This window comes from Xiphophorus couchianus, chromosome 3 (assembly GCF_001444195.1).
Source record: "Xiphophorus couchianus chromosome 3, X_couchianus-1.0, whole genome shotgun sequence".
Taxonomy (NCBI): Eukaryota; Metazoa; Chordata; class Actinopteri; order Cyprinodontiformes; family Poeciliidae; genus Xiphophorus; species Xiphophorus couchianus.
Window position 1 is genome coordinate 18,455,347 of NC_040230.1, and position 12,807 is coordinate 18,468,153.

The 12,807-nt window shown below is 39.3% G+C and overlaps 1 protein-coding gene across 2 annotated transcripts in view; it reads right to left on the reverse strand.

Moving 5' to 3' along the window:
• Nucleotides 1-12,807, reverse strand: part of nphs1 (NPHS1 adhesion molecule, nephrin) — a 57,737-nt gene that overhangs the window by 1,959 nt on the left and 42,971 nt on the right. Inside the window, exons 18-28 of one of the 2 annotated variants that reach the window (XM_028009111.1) lie at nucleotides 12,329-12,488; nucleotides 12,054-12,210; nucleotides 10,377-10,528; nucleotides 6,661-6,772; nucleotides 6,404-6,585; nucleotides 6,258-6,302; nucleotides 5,308-5,430; nucleotides 4,719-4,767; nucleotides 1,855-1,984; nucleotides 459-543; nucleotides 135-298 (exon numbers count right to left, since the gene is read on the reverse strand). In XM_028009111.1, the coding sequence (XP_027864912.1) occupies nucleotides 135-298; nucleotides 459-543; nucleotides 1,855-1,984; nucleotides 4,719-4,767; nucleotides 5,308-5,430; nucleotides 6,258-6,302; nucleotides 6,404-6,585; nucleotides 6,661-6,772; nucleotides 10,377-10,528; nucleotides 12,054-12,210; nucleotides 12,329-12,488 (1,359 nt within the window). Of the gene's footprint in view, nucleotides 1-134; nucleotides 299-458; nucleotides 544-1,854; nucleotides 1,985-4,718; nucleotides 4,768-5,307; nucleotides 5,431-6,257; nucleotides 6,303-6,403; nucleotides 6,586-6,660; nucleotides 6,773-10,376; nucleotides 10,529-12,053; nucleotides 12,211-12,328; nucleotides 12,489-12,807 lie in introns of those variants that run through there. The other variant, XM_028009119.1, reaches the window with a different exon arrangement.

Genomic DNA, 12,807 nt, shown 5'->3' on the forward strand with positions numbered 1-12,807 from the left:
CAAAAAAAAAAGCAAGAGATACGTGAGGTGTGTAAAAGCTGTTTTATATTTCGGTAATACATTAAATCTTTTAAATGTATTTGTTATGTAACTGTTCTAAAGAGGGGGTTTTTTTGTTAGTTTTTTTCAAAGACCTGAGGGTCTGTTGGTGGCCTCCAGTCCTCTGCTTGCTGGATCAGTCTGTGATCAGAGAAAAGTGGACGGTAGGCAGGAAGAGAGGAAGCCAGTGTGTCCTGGTACACTCTTCTGTCACCCACGTCTTCATACAAATGGCTTTCAAAGTTCACAGGAACGGCACCTTTAATAGCCCATACACAATCACAGCATAAATATGGATTAAAACATAAAAATGGATCACTATAATTTTCAGTATTTGCATAAAAAAAAGTCTCTTTGCACTCCCCAGGATGTAAGGTGTTTGCTAATGCCTTGTTAAAGCAAAAGTGTTTTTGTCTCACCAAGGCCATGTCTGTCCTCAGGATGTGGACCATGGTAGGGTTTATAGTCACCAGTAGGATAATAATAATGGGAGTCTTCCTGAAACTGGTCAAACAGACAACATTTCATCATATAAAGCACCACAACGCATTTCCACATATCATTAGTTTCAAGGAGGCGAAAGGTCACCTTCACCTCCAATGTGGATGTACTTCACTTATTGGCAAGATAATGTGATACAGAGTGGCAAAAGGACAATTTCAAAGGCCGATCTGAAATGGTTTCTTTATGCCACTTTGCTCAAAATAATAACAGAACACCAGTAATTGCTCTATGTATCATCACTTCATAAATACTAATGTTAAGTTGATAATGAAAAGCAAGAGAAATGTGAAAGGGAAATCTCTTAAACACACTTACTACAATGATTTTCACCCCAAATAAAATAAAATCAATAAAACCAATTAAAACACACCTGTTAATCTTTGTTTAGTCTGATTAAATGGCACACATGAGTTATAAACTACTTCTCCTAATTCCTTCAGCAGCTAGGCTGCTGTGTTTCTTATGTTTCTCAGTCTATGTGAATGCAAGAGACTTTTTCCTATTAAAGCCAATTCTTAAAAGAAGAAAATTTCTGCTTTGCTTTCTTTTTTCTATAATTTTATGTTAATGTCAAAATTTTCTAAAGGAAATTCTAGTACAAATATAGTCAAAAAAATCAGTTTTTAACAAAAAAAAGAGTTTTCTACATTTTTCAGAGCTGTATTATGCTTCAGCAAAAAGTAAAAAAAAATAAAAAATTACGTTTTTTACATATTTTTACCAGAGGTTCAAATAAATGTTAGGGGCGCCATATAAAGTAATGGGTGGTAATGTTCAAAGAATGAAATGTTGCAGTAAGATATTGAGAGATACTGTGTCAGTAGAATATCTTAGGGCATAACCATATAAAATACAAGACTGTTTCAAGTGAAATCCAGATATTGCTGAAGGTAAACATGCTTAAAGTCAATTAAAGCGAGGTGAGCTCTACCTTCATGTGAATTTGTGAACTGATTCTCCTCTGACCGCATAGCCTGATCTGTTTTCTTTTACCTCAATAAACTGTTTTCTTCAATCTTAAATCCTTGTTGGCCTTTTAAAAGAACAAGATGATCATTTCTCCAAGATCAATGTGTATTTTGAATGCTAATTGTGGACTATTGATCAATGTTCCATCCCTGCGCACAACCAAAGGTTTCATTAGTTTATTTATCCCTTTTCCTTGTTATGGCTGAAGCCTCCACTTCCTTTGCTACCAGATCTCTTCACCCTGTGCCTAACCTATTTCCCCTATTCATCTGTTTCTTGGTGTCTCTGCAGATTATCTGTTGCCCTTTTCTCTCCCCACATCTCCTCCTCCGTCTTTCTTACCGCTGTGTAGCTCTCGTAGACTTTGCTCTCTGTTTCAGATCCAGTGTCAACGAGGAGGGTGCGTTGGGCTCCGGTGTTGATTTTTTCTCTGCTCTCGTACTTATTGGAGTTGCTAGTTGATTGACTTGACCTGCATGTAGAAATCAGAGCTTATCTACTTCATGGTTATACTGCTGATAATTCATCCCAAGTGTGTATAAACAGATATACTAACCACACAGTTGCTATAGAAACCTATGAACATTTGGCCTTTCATGATTATTGCAGGGCTTTGGAAATAAAGTATTGAGTCTCATCATATTTACAATTATCATTGCTTTTATTACAAATCTGGTGTAGACAATCACAAAGTAGTGTGTAATGATGAATTGCAAAAAAAAAATAATAATTTATACATGGATTTCAAAGCTTTTATAAATAAAGTAAGAAGAGGGAAGAGTGCATTTAAATTCTGTCGAGGCATTACTTTATAGAGGCCCCTTTCACTGCACTTACAGCTGCAAATGATTTTGAGCATCGCTCTATGAACGTTGCATAATCCAGAAAGGTAATTGTTTTTTTTGCAATCATCTCTGTGGGTGGAGAACAACTTTTAAGTCTTTCCGCACATTTTTAAATGGATTAACATCCATCCCTTGATTGGACCATCCTAAAACATAAATATGCTTTTATCTAACCAATTGTTAGATAAAACAAATTGTTTTTGGTTTTACAGATGGAAGTTTACCATTTGTCATGGATGGTAAACTTCCATAACAGGTACAAGTTTTTTTTTTTTACAGATTTTCTTCCTGGATTGCTCTTTTATATGGCTCAATCCACAATCTTATTAGCTCTGTACAGCTTCCCCAGAGCATGACGTGACCACCATGTTTCACTGCAGGGGTTATGTGTTCAGGGTTAGTTTTGCCTTCATAATGCATTGTGCATGGAGGTCATCTGACTAAAGCCCCCTACGTGGTGGTTTGGGTCACTTTAAAATGAGCTTCTTATGACTTTTTTTGTTTCCTGATGTTGGTTTCTTTTTGCCACTGCAAATAACAAAGTTGTCAATGGATTCTTCAAACTGAACTGTGACTTCCTGTAACTTTTACTAAAGTTTCTGTGGAAACTTTTCAGTAAGTTTCCACAGAACTCTTGGTTGCTTCTCTGATTAATCCTAGCTAGTCTTATTACTCATCATGTATTCCAGTTGTGCCACACAATAACCATTTTAGAGTGATGAACTTTAAGTATGAGATGCAAAACTTGTTTTTATAACATTATCCTACTTTAAATGTATCCATATGTTAATCCCTAGACGGTTGTGTATCCAGAATGCTGCTGCTCGCGTTCTCACTAAAACCAGGAAGATAGAGCACATAACACCAGTTTTAAAGTCCCTCCACTGGCTCCCTGTAGCTCAAAGAATAGACTTTAAAATACTGTTGTTAGTTTATAAATCACTGAACGGTTTAGCACCACAATACATTAAAGATCTGCTGTTGTTGTATCAACCTTCCAGACCTCTCAGGTCTTCCGGTTCTGGCCTGCTCTGCATCCCCAGAACCAGAACCAAACGAGGAGAAGCAGCTTTCAGCATCTATGCACCAAAAATTTGGAACAAACTTCCAGAAAACTGTAAAACAGCTGAAACACTGACTTCTTTTAAATCTCAACTAAAAACCCACCTGTTTAGAGTTGTATTTGAAATGTAATCAATTACAAATTTATGGATGGAACTTGACTTAATGCTTTGTTTTGATTATTGATTCTATATTGCATTGTGATTCTGTGTTTGTAATGATGTAAAGCACTTTGAAATGTCTTGCTGCTGAAATGTGCTATACAAATAAAATTTGATTGATTGATTGATTGTGCTGTGTTTCTTGGTCTTCAAGATAGTTTTTGTTCTCTAACATTCTCAAGCAAACTTCTGAGGCTTTCATAGAAGCTACATATTTTGTCACAGCTGCTGTTGTGCAGTGACCACTCGCACCTGATCATCATCCTCCTGATCTCCAGCTGCTGCCATATAAGGACGGAACTCTCCCTGCACGGCGTCAGATTGTTGTGAAACCCTCAGCGGTAACACCTTCAGACCTGCTACTGAGACTTGAGCTGACTGCCCAGAATCTAACCTGTCTGTCTGTCTCTCCCTCAGCGATCCCTCTCCTGTCCCTGATCCTCTCTGTTGGAAAAGGACCTCCTGGCTTCGACCCCCCCGGCCTGTCTGACCGGATACCCGTTTTCGACCTGGGCTCTGGACCCGCGGGCTCGGATCCCCTGTTTGCCCGGCCCGAAGATCAGGGGCCGCCTGATCCTGACTTGATTCCCTGGTTCTGACCCTAGCCTGTCTGACTAAGAGTTTGTCGACCTCCCAATAAATACCTGGTTGTAATTTTCTGTTCAGTCCCTGTGTCCATCAGTGCCTGAGCCTGACATATTTACACTGAAATTAGATTACAGATTACAGACAGGTTAATTGTTTACTATTTATTTGACTTCTGAGGAAAATATGTCTGTAAATTTTATTTGCAGTTATCAGAATCATGCAAATGCATGCCAGAAAGAAGCACACTTAAAAACCAAATATCATTTTCCGTCCATGTCGCCATTATACTCTATGTTGCTTTGGTCTATCACATAAAATCGGAAAAAAATACATTCAAGCCCATGTTCATAATGTTTAAATGGTTTTATGTGGCATCATATTGTGGTTTCTTGGCAGTACTGCATGTGTGATGCAAGGTTCAAGACATCAATTTAGACCTAGTTTTATCTAATCTTGTTTTGCCTCCTCAGCTGCCTCCAGCACATTAGTGAAAAATCATGAAATGTGTGTATCTCCTTTTCTTCCAGAGAACTCCAAAACCTTGACTTACACATCCTCTTCACTCTTCTGCCCATTCACCACACTGTCCCTCTCTGCCTCTGTAGGGGAATGAGATACAAGGAGAGCTACTCTATCAAATGTTGAATTTGATCAAAAAACTAAAGAGGCCAGAGAGCAAGAGTGAATGAAAGATTAGTGAGATGTGAAAGAAATTCAATGTAAAAAAAAAACAGAGGGCAAAGGAAGGTGCTGAAGGAAAGAAAAACCTGAAAGACTGAGAAGGAGGACTTGATGGTTAGGCTGATGAACAAATGGAAAGAGACAAAAGGGGAGAGAGAGAGAGGAAGGACATGAAGCCAGCCAATGAGATAAAAGATATGAGTGCAACGTGGAAGTGACAGTTTTGAGGGATGAATGTGGAGCGAGGTAGAGGCTCAGATGGTGAGCAAAAGGAGAGGAGACAGGACACACAAACAGAAAGAGGAACACGGAGCAATGAGGTGGTGCTGAGCTGACAATTACATCATTGCTCAGAGTAATCTCTTTAGAGTCTTGTGCCAGGGAGATCGGAACACTGCAGAGACAAGAAAGCGAGGAACACTTCCCCATCCGCAGATGAAAAAGATAATCATGGGTACTTGTTTTGTCACGCCTGTTTTTCCACTTCCGCCCAAAGAAACAGCCCAGCGAATTCAACACCAGCAGGACTCCAAACACCACTGTGAAGGCCACAGTCAAATGGGTTGACAGGCCACTTGGAGCTGGTTGCAAGCAAAAACAGAAATATCAGATTAGTGCAGAACAGATAAAGCTAAACTGAAGGACATGTAAGGATAAAAAGACCTAACTGGTCTCTCAGCAGCTTTTAAATAATTAAGAACTAGCAGATGACAAAAATAGCTACTGCTGTTACAGCCACAAAAGGTGCCTGAATTAACATGAGGAGCTAAAGGAAAGCCACTGCTTGTCTAACCTGGATTTCTTCAAACTCTTAAAAGACTAAAAGACAAATTAAAAAATTTCAATCCGTGTTATTGTCATTTTGAATATATGTGAAAGAAAAAATGTTACTTAAAAAAACAAAACAAAGGCATTTCAGGGACCAAGACAGGAGAAAAACTGTAAATGTTTGTATAGTGTGGACTGAAGTTAACAATGCCATTCATATGAATACATTTGAAAAATAAATAGTGACACAATATTTCTATGGTGCAATTTTAAGCAATTGTCAAAGTAATAGAAATGAGAGAAATTTACCACCAAAATAACATTTTACAAAAAATAAAAATTGGTGTCAATTTTTGACAGGAACTCCTGGCCAAATTTCTAATTTAACATTTAAATAGTCAAAGAGCCAGAGAAGTCATGAATACAGTATGTATAGCATTCAGTGTTCTCAACAAACAGGAAATTATTTTCTTTCTGACACTTAATTATTGGCTTCAAATTGTTTAAATAACAATAAATGATAACGTAGCCATTAAAATTAAAAAAATTAAGTCTTAAAGAGTTTTATGAAATGTCCGACTTTTAAAAACACTTCAGTTATATTACATCTTTCATCAAAAATTGAGGGGGAAAAACTCACCCTGAGTGTTATCATCCGATTGATCCCCTTCTAAATCTTTCTTCACTATGAAGAAAGAGAAAGGACACAAAAAACACAATCTTTATAAATGTACTGTTGACATCAGTCCTCACATGATTAATCTGGGGGGGTAACTCCAAACTGACCCTCAGTGGTGATGGTCAGTACTGCACCGTCGTCAGCATAGCCACTCTCTCCTATGGAGTTTAGGGCATTAACTGAGAAGCTGTAGGTGGTCTGAGACTGCAGACCGGTAACGGTGAAGGTTGTTGTATCAGGGGGAACGACATCTACATACATGAAGCTGACAGACTGGTCCCAGATGTATCTGTCAAAGAAAAGAATCAAATATGGATTCTTTGTTCCTGTAAGTATACTCGTCTTTTTGGACATTTGTCTTTACCGTATGCGATATCGCTGCTGCAAACCCCCATTAAAGCCGGGGATCCACTCTAGAGTGACGGAGTCATGGGTGACACTGACTAGACTAAATGACGAAGGTGGATCTGGGTGAGCTGAGGGTGAAAAGGAAAGTTAGTTTAAAAAGCAAATGTGTTGTTTGTGCAACAGCTGAATTCTTGCAGACTGCAGTAAAGTCTTTGACGAGAATTTAGTTGCTATGAAATGAGAATATATGCTGTTATGAGGGAACTGATTATACGTACAGACTCTAAAATAGCACATGCCACTCTGCTCCCTACAGGGTTGTGCCCTCCATACTCTTTCCTCCACTATATAGACCACTACCAGTGGTCTATATAAAAGACCACTGGTAATAACCACTGCTGGTGGTCTTTTATATAGAGTGGTTGTATGTAGACAAATAAGTGATCATTCTAAATATGAGTGTAGCGCTACTGATGTTCTTAATCAGAGAATACAAGTAAAATATCTATTTTCTGTGTGCTGCAGTGTGTGGCACTGTTTTTTGAAAGAGAAAAATAACAATGTGGGTTTTTTTTCCATAGATGCTCATTTAAAAGGTGAGCTCTAAAAGAAATCTAAATTTTTATGAATTTGTGACTTGAAAAGCTCATTATTTTACCTTATGATCAGCAACAAAAGGCAAAGCTTTGGCTGACTCCTCTAATAACCCAGAGGCTGATTTTCATAATTTATACAACCAAACATAAGCAATAAGACATTGTCTCATGATTATTTCAATATCAATATTGAGAGAGCTGATCAAAGGAGGCTACTCAGACCTTTGCTCTTTTACAAAGCACTGCTTCAGCTAGACTTCTGAAAGCAAAGTGGAGTGTTTCACATTTGGAGCATCAGAAGCAATAATTTTGGAGAGGAGCAGTAGTCAAGTGTGATGACAGAGAGGTAGTTAAACATAAGCATAGGAAGAAAGTGTTGCTTAAACACTGGAAGTACCAGAGAAAGGTCATTTAACATTTCTACCTTTGGACCCCAGAGATGGGTCGATTGACCTGAAGGATTTTATCTAGCAGGTGCTTTTGTTCTGTAAATAAGGCCATTACCTTATAAGTACCCTGGTAATGGCCTCAACGCATCTCACAGTTGCACAATTGTTCCTTAGACTTAGACTGACTTTGTTGTCATTTTGCATGCACAGGGTGTATACAGAACGAAATTTCGTTGCATACGGCTCAGGACAATGTTTGAGGTTCCAATGTTGTGAGTAAAATAAAATACAGTATAAAATATGAATATAAATCTAAATATAAAATATAAAGTGCAGGACTGACAGTAAAATAGAAGTTATTTAGCTCTGTACATGTACAAGGTATAAAGTGGAGACCAGTTTTTGAGTGCAGTCCAGTTAAGAGTTCAGCAGTCTGATGGCAAGTAGGAAAAAGCTGTTTCGGAACCAGGTGGACCTGCACCGGATGCTGCGGAACCTCTTTCCAGAGAGCAGCAGGGAGAACAGTCCATGGTGGGAGTGTGAGGGGTCACTGATGATGTTTCGGCCTCAGGACACGCATCCTGCATCGATGGTTGACCTGACACTTCGCCCTTTTGCCTGAGCTGGGTGTGGAAGGTTGTTGCCGAAGCAGTTTCTCCTTGTGTGCCTTCTTCTCACTCACATGAGAGTTACCGAACTCTTTTGCAAGCTCAACCAGGAAGTCCACCCGTCTCTCCTGCACCCCAATGCATGCCTGATAAAGTACATGTGCATTCAGTGCTGCCATGTCAATCATGTTTGCCAGGTTTGCTGACCAGCTGTCACATAGTGATGGAACCTTGGTCACCCCCCGCAAGATAATGACTGAAATAAATGCCATTAGTTCTTGTGAACTAAATAGGTGAAGCAGTCACCTATTTATCCTCCACAGCACAAAAGGCTGCATGCAAATTTGCATGTGCAAAGTCTCCCAGATCTCTTTTGCTTACACTTTTTGCATGATTTTTTTGAGGTGGATCAACACAATTAATTTGGTTAGTTTATTTCTAAACTGTCATTTTAAACCCACTTAGCTTTATTTAAAAGAAAAACATTACTAATTTCTTTTAGAAAAACCTTTGCATATTTCTTGAAACAGATTGTATGTTTTGCAAACTCTATGTACATTTGGCAAAATGACCTGGATAATGCAGCACAACATCATGGATCAGCTGCAAAAGGTCACATCTCTCCAAAAACATGCTTCAAAACTAAACTGAAGAGCACTACCTACAGGAGATCTGATCTCCTGTAGGTATCATAGATACCCACCCCCAACATGGACTATTCACACTCCTACCTTCTGGCCTGACGGGTAATGGCCACATTTACAATTGAAGAAGGGATGCTAATTTGAGCCATCAGAGTCGTCAGTTTGGACTCAGGGTTTTTGACACTGTCAAGGGAGAGGTCGAAAACCCTGGTAATCCCAGTGTTGAGCAATGATTCAGTCTGCACACCAGTTTACAAAACTAAGTAATTCCTACACTCAACTCAACTCAAAGAAAGCAAAGAGTTTTCTTAAATATCCTCATACATGCTAAAAGAAACCAACAAAAAAATTTCTTTCTTTCAGCCCCAATGTGATAAGGAAGCATTTAAAATTTATTATCACTGCGTCAAATTAATTATGATAATTCCCACACGGCCATAAAAAAAGAAGAAAAATATATGGGCAAAATCAGGGCCAGTATTGGATTGTGTTTTAAAGTTTTTATAGTAAACATTAAATGTGTCCATCGATAGCTGCCGGCATTTGCTGAGAGCTGGACTTGGTTGATTAGACTGGTAGTGTGCAGATACATTCGGTAGCTCGAGGGTGGAAAAGTCTAAGTATGCCAGGAGAGTAAAGCTTATCACTGCAACTCTTATCTGTGGAGGAAGCAAAGTAGTGCTGTGGGCTAGATGATAAGGTAGAGAGATAGAGGAATAAAATAAGGTCTGGCTCTTGTGAACAACAACTCTCTCTGCAGTTTACAGAATCATCGTGGGATTGTGAGGAATCTCCCAAACTATTCTGCAGTAGCTGGGAAGGCCGGATAGAATTTGGACCAGACGGCACGGATTCAGTTTTATTTAAGTGTATCCAAATAAGAACAGAAGGAAACATTCGTGCTTTCCTGCCAAGTGTGTGATATGAATAATCCCTACCCGGTGTGTGCCATAAAAAAAACTCACTTTGATCAGTTGCCATTCATTTAAAAAACATTCATGTGGGATATTTCAAATTTTTTTTGTCCACTAGGGGGTAAATTTACAACAATGGGAAAGGCACAGTGGGAGGAAATGGATGCCAAGGACGGTCAAGAACCAATAGACACTTTCTTGCAGTCTGTTGTCACTTGGTATTTATCCTACCAATCTCTTAACAGTATGGTATTGTGTGTTTACAAGAACAATGAGGCTCACACATATGGCTTGTGTTGGCTAGACAATTAAACTGAAGGGAGTGTTTATGAAATAATAAAATTGCTTCGCACTTAAAAATAAATAGGTCAAAACAGGTTGGTCTATATACATTCAAAACACTGCTATTGATCTAATAACCTTTTTCTCTCTGGACATGCCCAAAATGTGGCACAGCTAGCTTTTTTCTTTTTTTTCACTCCCTTTTGAAAGGCACCAAATAAGAATACTGCTGAAACCACAGTCACCCAGAGACGCACGCCCAATTGCACTTAAAATGGAAATGTATGCAGATGCAATACTTGTGCTGACGAGCTGGATGTCTAGCTTGTCTTCCCCAAGTGAGTTGCGAGCAGTGCAGCTGAAGACGGCATAGTCCAGAGTGGCGCTCACATTCACCACTCGCAGAGTACTGGTGTGGAAAGAGCCATCCCTCGCTGTCCTCTCCTCATACCTGCAATATGAAGATTTATGGCACTGTGGTAGGAAAAGGGATAAACACTGTGCAGTCGCTAAAGCTTGCTGAAATAACAATAAATAGTAAAATAATGGAGCAAATCTGAGGATTAATGTAAACCACAGGAGAAGCTAATTGTGCATGAATGTGAACCGCGCCTCTCAAAACTATTCATACCCCTTAACTTATTCATATTTTGTCACATTAATGCCAGAAGTTCCAATGTTTTTCTGGTATTGATCAATACAAAGTAGTGCATCATAGTAAAGTGAAGGATTTGGACTGGTTTTAACAAGTCTATATACTGTATGCAGGCTCCCTGAGCACATGCCTTGATGTTTTAAAATCAGTTTGAAGTTAGTCAGACAGGATGAAGAGAACCAGTAAACATTAATTTTCAATTTTTGCCACAGATTCTCTGTTGGATTTAGGTCTGGACTTTTACTGGGCCATTCTAACACATAATTATGCTTTGACTTAAACCAATCGATGTTTAGAGTCATTGTTCTACTTAATAGGGATTCAGTATTGTCTTCTGAAGCCCATGACAGTGGCTTACTACTGAAGAACAGCACTCCACACCATGATACTACCACTGCCCTGTTTAACCAGTGTGACAGTCCATTCAGGATGATGCACGGTACAAGATTTCTGCAGCACATATTGTTTCGCAGGTAGGCCAAACCGTTCAGCCGCAGCTTTTTAGCATGTCTGCTACGTACACTACATGGCTTGTAGTAATCTGTTAACAGGACCTTTCATGATTTTGGTTTAATAATGGCTTTCTCCTTTTCACTCTTCCATAAAGCCAGATTTGTGGTGAGGATAAGTAAAGGTTGTCAACAGATCCTCACACCTCCCTCTAGCATCTCCCAGCCTTTTTACTGCATCGCTGATTATTCATCTCCTTTGTTTTCTGTTGTGCCATACTATCACTATTTCTGGATGATGAAATGAACACCATTCCATTCTATGTCCAAAACTTGTTTTTGTAATTTAATTCTACTTTTACCTTCTCCACAACTTCCATATCTGCTGGCGGTGTTTCTTTGGCTTCATAAGTTCTGTTTGTTCATTAATTTCCCATAACAAACATTATGAGTCTCACAGAACAGCTGTGCTTATACTGATAATAAGACAAAGCAGAGTTGGGGTGGCATCTCCCAATAAGTGATTTCTGAAGGTATTGGTGGCACAGGATTGTATTGTGTGGTATTAGATTAAAGGGAACTCTACACAAATGGACATCACACTATTACATTTTTTTATTTGCAAGGAAGGTAATACAGTAATACAAATCTAAGTAAGACTCATTTTCGTCCCAGAAATCTGGGAAGATTCATTTTGTTGATCTATGACAAAACTACAACACGATATATTGAATTTTGTCTTTGTCATATGAAGAAGATCACATGATCATATTAGAAAGGGTGTGTTTGCTACTAATATTTTTCCAAAGAACTCTAAATCTAACTTTGTGATCAAAATGAACTATGAATAGAAATCAAAATCACCTCCTGACCTGGGATTTGCCAGATCTATGAGCATCCCTTTCTTTTCCCAAGTAAACTCTACAGGAGGAATGCCCTCTGCCTGACACACCAACTCAGCAGTGGCAGTGCCATCCCCTCGACTGGCAACCTTCCTCCACTGGGGTCCTTTCCGAAGTTCCGGAGTGACTTCACAAGGAAAGACAGATGAGGAAAAGTATTCAGAAACCTCAAATTCTGCATTTACATAAGTCAACTGAAAGTTTGCTTTGCCTCTTAAACTGAAAAATAACAACAATGGACCTACATTGCACCAGCAGCTTCATTTCCACACTGCCAGGGAGTGCTATGCCATTGCTGGCCGTACACTGGTAAAAACCAGCATGAGCCCGAGTCACATTATGAATGGTCAGCAAGCTTGATTTGTTTTCGTTGGTCTCCTCTCCCATCTCCACTTCTTCCTCTCCCTGTGGAAGACAGAGTGAGGGGAAATAGTCAAAAGACAGCTGCTATCCCTCAGTACCTGCACTCCTTCTAAGGGATGGTGCACTCCTGTCTCGCCGCGTAAAGCAAGACAGGTAGCCAGGCATTATTGCTTGATGTCTGCACGAGAAGGGCGTTCAATACAACAAGCTGAGAGGACAAAGAAGAATAACACCAAAGGCTGTAGAGCCCCAAGACACAAGAAAAAGGAGGGCCAATAAAAGCAGAGGAAAAGAACACGAACCCGACTGCCAGGGGGTGGGTTGGACCACGAAGAGCATCAGCAGATAGAGAGACCACGCC